The 16035-nt window shown below is 38.2% G+C and overlaps 1 protein-coding gene across 1 annotated transcript; it reads left to right on the forward strand.

Moving 5' to 3' along the window:
• The first annotated feature begins 3956 nt into the window (after nucleotides 1-3956).
• Nucleotides 3957-8950, forward strand: LOC145490550 (neuronal acetylcholine receptor subunit alpha-10-like). The gene is made up of 6 exons (XM_081469652.1): nucleotides 3957-4011; nucleotides 4252-4586; nucleotides 5100-5144; nucleotides 5956-6065; nucleotides 6913-7093; nucleotides 7818-8950. Exons 1-6 carry the CDS (start codon nucleotides 3957-3959, stop codon nucleotides 8802-8804), a joined length of 1713 nt encoding a protein of 570 aa, XP_081325778.1. The 3' UTR covers nucleotides 8805-8950.
• The last annotated feature ends 7085 nt before the right edge of the window (nucleotides 8951-16035 follow it).

Below are 16035 nucleotides of genomic sequence, written 5' to 3' on the forward strand. Positions count from 1 at the left end.
TTCATTAACTGCCTCTATGATTAATTTTAAACAACTGCCTTTATTGCACCACTAGAAAAGTGGCGAGAGGTGACTAAGAAAAACAAATGCTCATAACAGCAACATCCCACTGAAGGCTCCACGCCCACATAAACAACGAACCATTGAAAGTTGCTTTGGAAAAATAGTCCGAGACACAGGTAACCTTCCCCTAAAACGCGAATGGCGGCTAGTCTGCAGCCTTGCAGAGCTAAACGCTTTGGCAACTAAACCACAGAAAAAGAACGTATATCATGTTGAGTTCACTAAAATCGAGACAATTTTGTTTAATGACCGGGAGAAGATTTCTTTTGAATCATCTGACGCGATAGCTTATATGCAAGTAAGAGTATGATCTATACAGGGTTAAAAAAAAAATAATAACGTGCGGCGCCTCAGTCGAAACAATAGACTGACATTTTCAGCATACTCTGTAATTGATCTTTGACACGTTAAAACAATTCATCAGTGCAAAAGAGGAAAAATGGTTAATGTTAAGAAATGAAGTTCTTCTAACTGAATCCTCGTTATTAGACTGGAACTTGCTTGCAGTTGAGGCTCATGCATTAAAACAGGATAAATGCTATTTGCATTTGAAAGGACTTCTCGCATTAGCCTCAGTTGCAAGCTACTAGGTCAAGTCCAAGACCGAGAATACGAACATGATCTATTGTAGGAAATTTAGGCATGATTTCTAGTCGTGTTCAAATTTGGATTCAGTGAGTTTCTTTTAGGAGCAAAAGAGGCCGTCTTTTGCTCCTAGAAGAAACTCACTGAGTCCAAATTTTAGTTGGGGCGAAAGATTCCTAAGTGTAGAAAATCCCTGTCTATTAGTGGATTCAATATACCGTAATTCAAAGTCCTAAGATTTAAAAAGTTTTGTTCGAACACTGATTGCCCATTTTGACCGAAGTTTCTTCATAGATCTCGTTCTGCAAATAGAAGCTCCTTAATGGTGAATGACTAAGGTACCTTAAAATATTTAATAATGCTTTTTTACACAGGCACACGCAGAGCGACATAAAATTAGTAGATGCACTTCTGAACTGTTTTCAGTATAATTTTCGGTTACTTTCCTTGTGCAAAGTTTTATATCTTGAAAAATTGTTTTATTCCGAGAACGATTAATTTATTCCGGCAGAATTTTGATCAAATAATTCCAAACCAATTTTATTTTTACAAATATTTGTTACATGCTCACTGTCACAATTTTTCAATGTTTCACAGCTCAAACAATAGTTTGTCAATTCAATGGCAAACATTTCAACTGAACAGTAGTTGCGGCATATAATAGTTAATATGTTGAAAAAGGGAAAATCACTATTCTTTATAAGCTTGCTGACAAAATTTTTCATTGTTTTACAGCTCAGGAAATTGTTTTCCAAATCAGCGCGGTGGCAAATATTTCAACTGAACAGTAGTTGTGGCACATCGTTAACTGACTTGCCGATTTTACAATGTCGCTGAAAGCGAACCAAGTTATAATATTGTGCAGTACAAATCCAGCAAATTAAGTATGAAGAAAAAAGGGGTGACAGTGTTTTCGTTTAGCGTTAGATTATGGCGTTATAATGACACGAAAATAATTTGGTACACGTCACGTTTCTTAAATTAGAAACAAATTGAATTCTTATTAAAATCTAGCTGGCTTTATGTTATAACTACAACAACCTTTTAGTTATGGTGATCAGGGTTAGGAACCTGGAGAAAGTGCGAGATTGTACTTGAAATTAATTCCTGTACGATTATTAGATGAACCACGAAAACTTAGAAGTTTTCGAAAAGAGAAAAAGAGCAAGAGAAACGAAAGAAAAGTAATACTTTTGTGTATATTTGTAAACCTATCAGCTTTTTCTTACTGGTTTGTTCTTTTCCATTTACATCCATGACAACTTTTGCATTTTCGTAAATCAATAATTAAAGAGTTTAGGAGATTTTTCATCAATTCGTGGGAATATGAGGTCTGCCTATAATCAAATCCGATTTGATCAGTTTCAACCAGTGACAAAGAAACTCACCCGGCAGGTGGCTACAAACTCGATCAAAGACTAAAGGATAAAAAAATTACTTCGAAACCACTTTATCAAGACCACGCTGCAAAATTCATTTTGCTCCAACTATATACTCACTGCTGCTGAGCCTTTGAGAAGAACGTCTCTTACCTTTTAGTAGTTTCACTTTCGTTTGTCAGTGTTTATTACATCGACGTCAACAAAGTGGCCAATTTCCGTCGATGCGAATTCTTCCTACATCAGCTTTCAAACAGCGAAATCTTGGTTGGATTAAGAGTGCTTTTTTCCTGTCGCTCCCAGGAAAATCAATTTATGTTTTACTACTCCGACCTCGCGTTGTTTTAAAATTTATACTCTTTCATGTCATCATCAAAAGTGTTTGCAGCGATTAGACTGAAATCAAACCATCTACTTGAATCAAAGATCGACATTAATCGCTACTCCAGAGCAAGCATCCAGAGGCAAGTATCATGAAACATATTACCAGTGCTACAGTTTAAAATTTTGTCGTCTATCGTAAACAGTAATGTATGCTTTGATATTGGAGGTTTTTAACACTCACACGCAGGTGTGAAGAGTAAGCCGCGTTACTTAAGACTTACCCTTTAGCCTCCATACAACACACACCTAATTTGAATACGCTTTCATGTTTTGGAGGAAGAATGAAGTTTAGGTTACCATTTCTGTGCCCGCGAAATAATACATGCCATTATGATTATTATTATAGTTTTTTTTTTTTAAATTGATATGATATATTTCATTCCTCTCAATCTTCCCTTCTTTTAATAGCTGATAATTCAGTTCAGTTCTGCTGTTGCCATTACGCACTGTTCATCATTCACTTCATAACTGATGCTTGATTCATGTACTGTTTCACTCCTTTTATTCCGTCACCTTCAAGATAAATCCATCCGTATCTACTGACTTATAGCATGGTCAGGCGCTACGAGACCGCGATAACATATTGGTCAAGAGTAAGTTCGTCGGAGAATTGGATCATAAATCAAGCTACCGACTTTTTTAATTGTCAACCAATGAGATTTCGAGGAATTACATGCCAGCTTGTTTATAGGACAAGGATCTGATTTTTCGCTAATCAGTTGAGGTTTTGACTCGATTTCAAGGTGATGCGATAATGTTTTTCGCATAATTAGCCCTTATTTTTTTCCATCTGGCTATCGGTCAACTAAAATTGACGTTTTTGAGGTTTCAGTGCATTAGAATACTGGGTGGGCTGATGGAAAGTAAGCTCATCCTTATTAAAGTACTAAGTACCACTCCAATGTTGTGAAAACCTGTGGATATCTTTCATGATCTTTCTTCAGCTGAGTAGGTTACCCAAGTACAATGCAACTTCGATACATACATTCTTCACGTATGCCTGCCGATAGTTTTTCAGTAACTTCGTTTATACAAACTGATCACGTGGTAAAGTTCTAAAGGAAAGTTATCGCGCAATAATTCCCAGTGACTTGCCAGTGATAAACGCGTGCGTAGCGTTTTCTATTCAAGTGCTTCGGAAAAATGAAATTCATCAAAAACTTTATCCATGAGATGAATGAGAACTATACTAAAAGCTCCATGTTCGTGGTCAAAGTTTCCTATTACTCGCAGCTGACCTTTTCAAACAGAGATTTTGTTGCAACATGACTGCAGACTGAATAAAATTCTCAGTAAAGAGCTACAGCAACAGTACAAACGGACTTCTGGAATACTGTTCCACCGTCGATAAAACCCAAGGCTAAAACTAGTTGGGCTCATAATTTCATCACTGCCCTCGAGACTTGTTTCACGGGCAATTATGTTGAATCACTTTTTGGGCTATTTTGAGCCTGTGTCATATTCTGTTTATTACTTGATAAGTAAAAGCATCTGTTAAGACTATGAACTTGATAATAATGATTGATTTTCCAGGAGCCAAGAAGAATGAATATGTTGTCATTTAGAAGTTTGGTTCTCGCTGTACTCCTTTCTTTTAAAGGTAAGGTCAATATAAAGCAGAACTTTTTGCCCAGTTTGTATATCAAACCGCTGATAACTGCAATAAAAGCTATTTCAAAACTGTTAATTATACTGAAATGTGGACCATTTTCGTCACGGAACACTTTTCTGTTTTACATGTTCAAACTCAAAAGAAATGTACTTTTCTTTAAACGGTATCTGAAATGTACGGCACCTTGCTTGTGCATGCTTCTCAAGAACCTAAAAACCCTTATTTAAGAAGCTACTGACGCACAATACGATAAATTTGTCAGCCTTTGGTATAATTATCCTACTCATCTTTACTTGCCAATTGCCGCTACCGTTGCTTGTTATTTTGTCTTCATTTGCAGCGAGCCTACCATAGAATCTTGTTTGTGTTTAGAAAAATGTTGCCAGTCACTGTTTGTAATTTATTTCTCAGTTGTAAGAATAGTAGCAAAGAACCTTACAGATGAAGAGCGACTGATCAAAGATCTGTTTGCAAACTACACAAAGTCCGCAAGACCAGTGGTGAACCCCACAGACAAAATTGAAGTTATATTTGGATTTGAACTTGTCCAGTTGGTAAATGTGGTAAGTAAGACTCTCCAAAAACCATGAGGTGATCGATGTGACTTAAATGTGGGTTTAGTAAGTTCAAATAGAAAGGTCTCCAATGATAATAACCCAAATAACAAATAACCCAACATGCAAATGTCCAAACCTATACTTCAGAAGGAGCTACAGTCGAATCCCTATTAATTAAGCGGCCACCAATTAAACGGCCATTCCCTATTAGGCAGCCAGTAATCAAAGTCCCGATGAGGGCTTTCCTATTGTTGTTACCTCTATTCAGTGCCCAGCCCCCTTTAAGCGGCCACTATCCATTTCGCCGAGGGTGGCCGCTGATTTTTCTTTATAAGGCCATTTGAAAGAATACATGCATACCCAATCACCAAATTATCCCAATAACTACCAAGAGAACTCTGTGCATACAGTATACGTAAGTAAAGATAATTTGCAACTTTAAACTGCCATTTTGACAGTTTCACTGCATGTTTTATTTGTTAATTTTAAATTTCGACTGTTTTCTTTGGACTGTTTCAGGATGACCGAAATCAAATGATCACTACCAATGTTTGGGTTCGCCAGGTAAGTCATTGATAATGTTAGTCTTAAAAGGGGCACCTTCGGGAACAAAAACATATTTCAATTCACCAATGGAAAACTCAAGCAAATTTCTAGGTTTGTTAAAAATTACTATCCTAGAGCACTGAAGCTCTAAATTAGGAGTTACGCTAGTCATGTAAGATTTTTTGATTTGAACCTCAATTTGAACAAGTTTGAAAGACTTTTATGGACTTCGTGTTCTGCTTTTGTCTTAGGAAAGTCACCGAAAAATTTACTGGAATTTCCCTCTCCCTTTAAAGGTCAATCAATCTTTTTCATAGAGGGCTAAACAAGTAATAGTTATAGAACTAATAAACTTGTGGCCCTCTAAAATATACAATAATTAAAAATCTATTAAAACCTATGTAAAATTATTTAAAACCTACCGGTAAATAAAAGTCGAAAATGTATCTAAGATTAACTAAAACGTAAATTTCATCTTAGTGTTCTAAGCTCATTTCGTGTACGAGCAAAGGTACCTAGTCCTAATGATTTTGTTTTGCACCATTACAATCAATATGTACAAAATAACCCTCTTAGAGCCCCTTTTAGTTTGATATATCAAATGGAAAATACTAATACTTATTTTATTTTGACTGCTAAAAGTATAAATGAGAGAGGTTTGTGTGTTCACTAGAGTCTGAAGACGGTTCCAACACTGTCCACAATTCTGACCAGAAGGGCGCAATCCACCATTGTAAATACACATACAAAACGAACGTTCATACTGTGTGTCACGATCAATAATGTTCCGAATTTGTAACCTAATGACCCTGACGGCTATCTTCCGCAGATTTGGGATAATAAGTTACTAACATGGGACCCGGATAAATACAGCGGCATTAAGACGGTCAGACTCGATGCATCCCTGGTCTGGATCCCGGATATTGTACTCTATAACAGGTCAGTACTGAATCCTGCGAGCGCTGGACGAATCGATTTTTGGTTGGGCAAGGTTCTTTACTCTCCCATTACACGCAGACTTGCACGAAGACTCGCTGTGATACAGGCCATAAGCGACTCGGAAATGTGGACTAGCATCCTAATCATAAGAAAATAAGTTACAATATTTTCACAGGAAGCCACATCAGCCTTGGCTGGTTTTCATACGAGTGCTCTATCCTGGTCGAATTGGAATTCGGAAATGTTGGTTTTTCAGAAGAGAGTAAAACCGGAGCACCCTGAGAAAAACCCTCGGTGCAAGGCGAGAACCAACACCAAACTCAACCCACATATGACACCGGGCCGGAATCGAACCCGGGCCATAGTTTTGGGAAGCGAGAATTACTTTTAGCCACTCAATGCTATAGAAACCAACCTATTGAACAAGTGAGGTCATTTAACGAATAGCCATAATTTAGGGCTAAAAATGAAGTACTTGTGAAGGGGATTACTGGGAAACAGGAATGGCAGATTCGAGCACTTGCTCAGCATTGGTATCAACAGTGGGTTCATGAAAGACCGATAGTATTTATTTTATGCGGATAATGTCTGTTTGTTACCTTACCTGTCTATTTTTTAAAAAAAAAAAAAAAACCTAACACTTCATTCTAAATTTCAATTTTATCGCCATTTCATTAGCAGTAATGCTACTCAGTAAATTCGAGGGTAAATAAAGTTGTTGTTGTTGTTGATGATGATGATGATGATGATGATGATGATGATGATGATGGAGACGCCCTGAGTTGAAATTACGTTTTCCACCTAGAAAACGGCCCATCATTCTTAATGTTTTTATTGCCACTTGCAGCGCCGATAGTGAATTTAGTGGTGGTACTGATAAGTACAAGACTCCTGTGATTTTGTCGAGCTCCGGGAGATGTAGTTGGTTTTGCCCGGCGTCCTTTACCAGCACTTGCCCGATAGATGTGCAGTATTTTCCATTTGATCGACAGAAATGTATTCTGAAGTTTGGCTCGTGGACATACGAGGTAAATAGCCGCCTTAATACGCCATTTCCGAGGTGTCTTTCGTCTCTGTGTCAAGACGAGTCTTCGTGCTAAACCATTCATATGGAACTGTGTTCCACCTACAGGTTTAAGGTTTTGCACGAGGACTTGGTTTGAAACAGAGGCACAAGGTAACTCGGAAATGGCCAATTACAATCAAGATAAAGATAATATATTACTGCAATAATAATATGCATTTCAAAGGTTTATCGCAAGAGTGACCTCTACACCTAACAGGATATGCTCTTGCTCCTACAAGTGCCGTGGGTACTGAGGTATTTTAATGACGGGAAGGTGCGGATGAGGCGAAATCGTTAGACCCTGCGCACCATCTTTGGAAAATATTTATCCGGCTCTGTCAACACAACGGGATAGCTTTCGTACAACGAAAATAAACTAGATTTCAACTACGCTGAATAAAGAGGTTGAAACTAGGCGCAAGGATGTGCAATGGCCCAGAGAGTAAGTCAAAAGTCCTCTTTTTGTCTGCAAAACCTTCATACAAAACTAAAATTCCAGGTTTTTCGTCCAGTTTTCCTTTTTTGTCGAGCAACGATCACAAACTTAAACTTTAGGCAAACTGAAAAGTGGGGAGTGTTCCAAAACTCTTGAGAACACTGGATTATTATTTTTGTCTTTCCAAAAATCTTTCAGCCATAAAATAAGTCTGCACAATAAGTTCTTAACAAAATTTTGTCCGTTACAGGTAACAGACCTCGACATGAGAGAAGAAAACGGCTCCTCCAAATCCCAATACATAGAAAGTGCAGAGTGGAATCTTAATGATGTCAAGAAACAAAGAAACGCCAAAAAGTATACATGCTGCGAAAACAAGTTAGCTGATATCAGTATAACTATTGTGATGGATAGAAAACCTCTCTTCTATCTCTTCAACCTTGTTATCCCTTGCCTAATAATCCTGTCTATGATCCTCTTGGGTTTCTTCCTACCCCCAGAGTCGGGTGAGAGGATCACGCTCAGTATAACTGTCCTTTTAGCTATGGCTGTGTTCCTTCAGCTGGTTGGAGAGAGCCTGCCTCGGAACTCCGAGAAGGTTCCTTTACTAGGCAAGTTCTACATCACCATCATGGCGGAAATTTCCATCTCGCTGATGCTTACCTGCTGGGTTCTGAACATTCACTATCATGGATCCGGAAATTCGGCCAAGGCAGTTCCGCTCTGGGCCCGCATCGTTGTGCTACAATGGCTGGGGTATTTGCTCTGTGTTGGAAAGCCCGACGGCAGCTCCCCTGAAATACCCAATACTGATCTCAGATACCACCAGGACGACGGCAGGAGGAAAGGAGCACCGTTTGCACTCGACTGGGAAACTACCTTTGCGCCAGCCGCTAACTGTCACTGTACGAGGTGTATAAACGCAAGAGGTGCTCTGCACTTCAATGGAGAAAGAAGCCCGGACGAATCCAGACTGATAGAGGTGCGATACACCGGAGAATCGTCTCCAATTGATTTTCCCGCCGAGCCACGGCGAGAAAAAGCGAAGGATCCTAAACTTTCCGAGGAAATAAGCGTGCTTGCAAATAGCATTCGGGAGCGTGAGAAGGTTGAGAAAAATCAAGAAGACTGGAAATACTTCGCCATGGTAATGGACCGGTTCTTCTTCTGGTTTTACTCCATGACCATCGTTATCTCGACGTTGACCATCTTCCTAAGCCGAACCCATGAAACATGAAACATGACAAAACATGAAAGCAATGGAGACCATGGCCTGTTTTAGTTAGGAACATATTTCCCTTTATCAGGCAATCTACGGCAGATATTAAACCTCCTGTGGAAACGTTGGATTGTGTGAAGTATGGAATTTGTACTCCATAAAAACTGACGACTTTTATCCGACACAGTTTCACGTGTAAGTTACTCGCGGCAGGTATAAATGGTTTTGTCTAAACAACCCTTAACTTTGCATCGACAAACGTATTTGAAATTTAACCATTTTAGGGCAGAAGGTATGCTTGGAAGTTTCGTATAATTCTTACAAGTAATTATTTCAAACATTCCTGAATTGCGCATTGCCGCAAAAGGGGTTTAAAAGTACTATACAAGTCAGTTTATAAGCACACTGGTATACTTAATTCACTGCAGCCCGGCGTTATTTGTGACAAAGATACATAATGAAGGTAGCGAACGGGTTAAAAACTCTCAGATACAAATCTATAAATGTAGGGTTTCTTTTCTTCCCCTGGGGCGACAGTTGAGAACATCTATAGATTTGATTTGATGCCAAAACATTCTTTGTGTCAGATGAGTTTCAACTTTTTCATAAGCAGTAGTGCCTGCTAGATCGGCAATTTTTGGTTGGGGGAAAAAGCGTCTACATTTGCATTCTATATAGCTACACATATAAGTATATTATAACATTTTATTGGCTTATATAATTAGGGCGGCCCATTTGTTATATTTAAACGTTACATGAAATGGGATGGGGCACTGGGTATGGCTTTCAGGTAAAACCCCAAAAATGTTTAAGAGAAAGTAGGTACTTAAGCTAGTAAGTTAAATGCTCCACCAGGTTAAGTCCGTTAAATGATCAGTGCGAACTAGAGCAGCGGGGTGGGGGGACTCAAGTCTGTCCAGCAGAGTCTTGTGTTACATTCTCGTTAAAGGCAGCTACGTTCGCAGTTTCTCTGCCTATCCACGATTATGAATTGTTGAGCAAACTGATATAACGCTGGGTGGGTAACCTGCAATGAATACTCATCCAGGGAGTAGCAATAATCTCAGTGGCCTCTCGTCACCGAAACTGAATTCACTGAGAGTTTGCAGTGTAACTCACATCTTCGCATCACATACTTAACTAACCTTATTCGAAGTTTTAAGACGTTTAATTGTTGCAAGAGACCGCTATTTCGGAAAAGGTTGTCCGAAGGAAGCGAAAATATCGCCCGCAATAATGCCGAAAGGTCATCTAAGTTATGATAAATAAATTGTAAACCTCTTTAAATAACTGCCCGGTACATGCGATGGGTCGATGCTACAGTAAATGCCTGCGTGAAGAGAAATGTGGATAAAGGAGACTTTAGGATGCATTGCTGATGAAACCATTTGAACGCACGATCAAAGAACAGTGAACAACCAATATTACCTAAACTCATACTACTTTTCGGCATTGCTGCGTACGCTTCTAATAAAACAACCTTTCTCCAAGCAACTGTTTATGAAATTGTGGATAGTTATCTGTACTCTAAGTGTAAAGGCCATCGCGCGCGGTAACCGTCCCGCGATAAAGGCTCTAATGGTAATGGGCTCCTGGCTCTAATTCTTACATCGCTGGATCACGACGCCGTCTCCTTGACCCCACCGCGATTTTGCCACATTCCACTGCCCCTCCCCCCCTTTTGAGTGCCTCCTGAGGGGCATCTCTTCCGCTCCATTGATTTGAACATTACTGATCTCAAGAATGAATATAGTACTTAAAGGAGCTACGACACGGTTTGCGCATCTTGAAAAGTTTAGCCTAGATTTTTCAAGTTCGTCATTTTTAATCCGTTTTAATCTTCTTCATCCTTAACCATCCTTGTTCATTTAAGCTTCATTATCTCTTTGGTGTTTTTCTATCTTAGTAAACTACTATTTTCGGGTTTCCTTCAATTTAAAGGTAATTTTGTGCTCTTTAATTGAACGTGTGCGAGTGGTCCTTGAAAACAAAACTCAGTCCGCGTCAATTCTAATCTTCGAACTTTGGTCAACTAATTCGCTCATGCCTTACGCTGTCATTTCATTGTCAATAATTTTACTTGTGTATTAAAAATGTATTGTTTAAGCTGATCTATTGATAGCCCTTCAAACATGGACCCCAGAAACTCTCACTAGTATATTCTCGTTATAGCTATTTGATTCGTGACTTATATCATGGACAAAAGTCCCTGGGACACTGATATAGTGCAACGAAATATCTGTGTTGTACAACTGAAGTTTGAAGAAGCAGTGCTATCCCTTCAAAATGCGTTGCTGTTGCCCCTTCCTCACCCAATACAATGTTGAAACTCAGGAGAAATTGCAGGTACATGTTCTAGTTTTTAACATTGTATGTGGGGTGGGAGAATAGGCCAGGCAGGTGAAGTTTTATTCGCGTCTAGGGTGTGCACCAAAAGTGCAAATTTGTCCAAAGACTTTTGTCCATGTTCAGTAATTTTGATTATAAATTGTTAATGATGTTGAATTATGAATAAGTTTCCATTAGTGAGCATATATGCAATACACATACGAAAATTAATGATTACGTTTGAAGATGTAAAACTCTAGAGAAAATAAAGGTGGTTAAATTACACAGTGGTAAGTTATTAGTTTGTTAGTTCAGTGATAAGACAAATCAATGTCAGGTTTTGGCATGCAGACCTCCACCTGGACCACAACTAAATGGAAGCAATAATTCGGTGGGGAACATGGTCAATTTTCAGTTACAGCTATGAGGTTTCACTTTTAACATAACGATAGAATGGACCAGGCGAAGCGCGGTGGCCTCATGATTAGTGCGTTGGCCTCTAGATCGAGCGGTACGGGTTCGACATTGTGTTGCGTTCTTGGCCAATGCACTTAACTCTCATAGTGCCTCTTTCCACCCACGTGTATAAATGAGTAACGGCGAATTAAATGCTGGGGTAGACTAGTATCCCCCCCAGCGGGGAGCAGAAATACTCCCAGTCGCTTCCTGCTACAGAAACCGGGGACAAGCGCCGGCCTGATAGGTTACTTGGCTCGTATGCAGACTATACTTTTTTGCTATGGCTACGATTCGGTAAATAAATAAATAAATAAATAAATGAATAAATAGTATTTTTATATCGCCTATCCAAGCGTGATCTAGGCGCTTTACAAGTTATAAAATATGATTAAAATATAATAATATTAAAAAATAAAATAAAACAAGAATCAATAAAATTATTCCAAAAAGACTTCCTTAAATAAATGAGTTTAAAGCCGAGTTTTTAAAATATGAAGATTGTCTGATTTTCTGATATATATTGGTATTGGACAGCAAAAGCGCTAGGTCCATATTAAGACTTCCAGTTATAGCTGGGACAGTTAAGACGGAGGGATGTAGATGAACGGAGAGTTCTTGAAGGACGGTAGAGGCTTATCAATTCTTGTAAATACCAAGGAGACAAATTATGTAAAGCTTTAAAAGTAAGGATTAAGATCTTAAACTATATACGTTAAGTTATTGGTAGCCAGTGTAGGTCCTTTAAAATGGGAGTAATATGGTTATATTTGGAGGAAAGTGTTATTAAACTGGGCAGCAGCGTTCTGTACATGTTGTAGTTTTTTGACAGCATATTTTGGAAGATTGTAGACCAGGGAGTTGCAATGGTCGAGTTTTGATGTGATAAAGGCATGTACAAGAGTGGCAGTTTGGTAACAACAATGCTTATGTCAAACGGCTGGAATGATGGCTCAGACACGTCCATGAACACAGGCCTGTTCTCAACTTTTGAGCATAGGCTCCATAGTCTTCTTTCGATATATTAAAATTCAGCTTCATAGCAAGGCTTACGGACACAAACAAGACAAATGAACAAAACATGTTCAGTCAATTTCCTTTGTTTGTGTCCTCTAGGCCTCGCTGTCAAGCTGAATTTTAATATATATCGAAAACAGTCTATTGAGGCCAAAGTCTGACAGCTGAGTAATCTTTAGTAATTTCGTAGCAATTCACCCTGATAGCTGCTGTCAATAAGGCGGACCAAATGTCACAATTCTTGATGGAAAATTCAGATTGAGAATAGGTGTTATCAGCTGTATATCATTAGATAAAAATTTAGTCTGGAATTCATGTTAAATTTATCGCCAGAAAACTAGTACACTTTAAAGCCTCTGCAAACTGCACCCATTTTGTTTGCGAGATTTTAGCACCACAAAGACTGAAAGGATACAAATATACATTTGGAGTCAGGTGTTTGCGATTAATCTGTGTACATTTTTTTCTTCCGAGAAATAAGCAACTTTACAAGAAATTTGAAGAAACCAGTGGACAAGCCTGACTATGTGGACAGGCCCCCGTGAAGTTAGTGTGTGGCCCAAACAATACCTCAGTACATGTTGCCTCATGCTAGCAAGTTATTCCCTACACTGAAATTTAAACAAGTACAGTCTTGGTGTACCAGCCGGGTTGTGTTGTAACGGTATCATATTATTTTCTCTAATTGGGAACTTTAACAATTGCGTGAAATAAAGAAAGTTTCTCACACAGCGCTTAAAAATAATTGGAAATAAGCAAATACAATTGGATAATATTACTGTATAATCGATTTTGAATTGATCTCCTCAGGCTTGTAAGTTACATACACCTGGGTGAAACGTCTTGCACAGATTGGAGGAACACCGTTTCTTTCTTCAAAGATGGAAAACGTTTATTTTCGTGTTAAATTATTCAACATGTACGATTCTAAGCCCCGTATATGGACACATCAAGGTTAGTTTTAATCCTGCGGGACAACGTAGTATTACGTTTGGACAAATGCATAATTTAAGTTCAAATCTAAAAGTAATATGGACGTGTAGCTAGACAAAACTGGTCTTCAATAATTCCTTCGTTAAAAGGGAGTGCTTTGCTAACGCACCTACCCTCAAGAACTCATGAAACAGTCCTGCGCTGTATCTTATCTATAAAAGCACCTGTCATTGTTTTAAGCGGGGCCAGCATTAATATGTAGGATACGACTGAAGAGCTGAAGGCTAATGATTTATGAATATTTTTTTGGGAAAAAAGAAAAGCTTTAGTCCCAAGAATATTGGAAAAAGTTGCCAAAATATTGAAAACAATTCTAATACGTAATACCACCATAACGTGTGCGTTAATTCCTTGATTTAAACAGAGGCTATGTTAATCAATGCGTATCGATTTGGAAAACTAATAGTTCCAATTTTTGCAAGTGATAAACATCAAACACCCCTGAGGTTTATGTCAAAACATTGCGGTTGTAGAAACACTTTTAATTTTGTTCAGGAGCCAAGAAATAATTTAAGTAGTTTCCACTCAATCTTTACCTAACAATACAGGATGATAAAAAGAAAACACAATAAAATCAAATATTAGCTCTCAAACTAAGCCTTTCTTACATTAATACTGGTACAAAGGAAGCCTGGAAAGGGAACTTTGGGCGGCGAAAAGACGCCGAATTTTAACCACAATACCACTCATTAATTTTTGCGTAAAACATGACTTAATTCAAATTGACGGCTGAGAAAATGTTAACACTGTCTAGCCATGTATTAGAGAGGGTTTATTCGAAGAACAGCCACGACAAATCAAACGACTGTACCACGTTGCCTTTCTCGACCAGATTATCAGTTTAATACCGGAAAAATAAAAAGAAACTAAAGAGAATTGGTGGAGGAATTGAGAAGAAATCGGCAGGAGTTCTGTACGTATACTAACAACTGAATAACCCTCTGGTAAGTCAGTATTTTAATTTTCTGAATTTCGCTTCACGTATTTATTATGTCAAATCTAGTCGTTAAATTCTTAATTAGCGAAATGACTTAAAAACTTGACTTTACCGATAAACGCTGAAACACCGTACATCCAGATAACGCCGAACATGTCGAAAGAACATGGTGAAACTGGGAATTTCTAATACGGATATTAGATAACTGAGTTCCCAGACGTAAGAAATTGTAATAAATAAAGGACTATTCACTTAACACACGTACCAAAATCGATCACAGAATGTTGTATGAAGTCAGGATTCACACTAAAATTTGTTCTTCTAATTTGACATGGTGCTGTCTGTTGACAGTATTCAAGTGTTCAATTCCCTTTCGAAGTAAAATAGTGATTAATTTTATGACGTGCAAGTTGAGTTTTTGGAAACGGGGAAATTTGGACATGGCGAACACTTTGCAGAGTGCTGAAAATTTTGCGTTTTGTGTCGTAAAACTCGCGTATAGCCCCGCAATAACTAAATTCTTATCACCGAGTTTAACATGATAGCTGTTCCTGAAAGAGACGATATCGTTAATCACACATCGCCATTTTTCAGGTTACAAATAGCTTACGATATGGCAACGGATTTATAGATTTTTTTTTCTGACTGTGTCTTCTTGGTTGAGGATAAAATGTCTCCTTATTGAAGAAAAGTCTCCAATCGTAACCGAGTTAGGCGCTGTAATTTCACTTACAAGCACGCTGCTTTTCGTTTGTTCCTTTGCCTTGTCACCATACAATCGATTTTTGATAGTTCGTTTTCTGTTTTTTTTTTTATTATTTTATTTTTCAAAAGAAGAAGCACTTAATTTTAGAGTATTTAATTTAGTTTAACGCCCTAGTGGTTCAATTGTGTATTTTGTATCTCTTATTTTATTTGTTGAATCATCTTTATTTATCCATTTGTTTGTTTGTTTATTTGGGTTAGCACTCAAAGATCTCCGATTATTATTCTGTAATATATTTATTACAGTATCTCCGATTCTTATTCTGTCAAATGGAATATTCAACGAGTCATACGGAGAGTATGTTGAGTCAGCTAACAAGGATACCCCACCTGTCTCAAGAGTTATTGCGTTTCTCTCTCTCTCTCTACTTAAAATTTTTACTGGCTGCCGAAACGTCTTCTGCATGATTACGTAACATGTTCAAAATTCACCCCAATTAATTAAAGCTTCGCTTGCGCGAAATTTTCTCAAACCTTGAATTTCAAGTGGACATTCTTTTCACCTTTGCTGAATTGAAAATTTGTTCGTGATAAAATTTTCAATCTGTGTTTGGTTGTGAAATTGGATAATCCGATGGAAAAGTTTAACTCTATCCCGACCGATGTATCGATTTTACATGTAACAGGTATAGGTATAACGGATACCTTTCGATAGACCAGCTTCCATCCGGGAAGGCTTTTAATTCTCTTGTTGCTTCATGCTACAGACACCTGAACCAGCCGGTGTGGGACGCTTTTGCACGTGCGCGCACT

This window comes from Orbicella franksi, chromosome 6 (assembly GCF_964199315.1).
Source record: "Orbicella franksi chromosome 6, jaOrbFran1.1, whole genome shotgun sequence".
Taxonomy (NCBI): domain Eukaryota; kingdom Metazoa; phylum Cnidaria; class Anthozoa; order Scleractinia; family Merulinidae; genus Orbicella; species Orbicella franksi.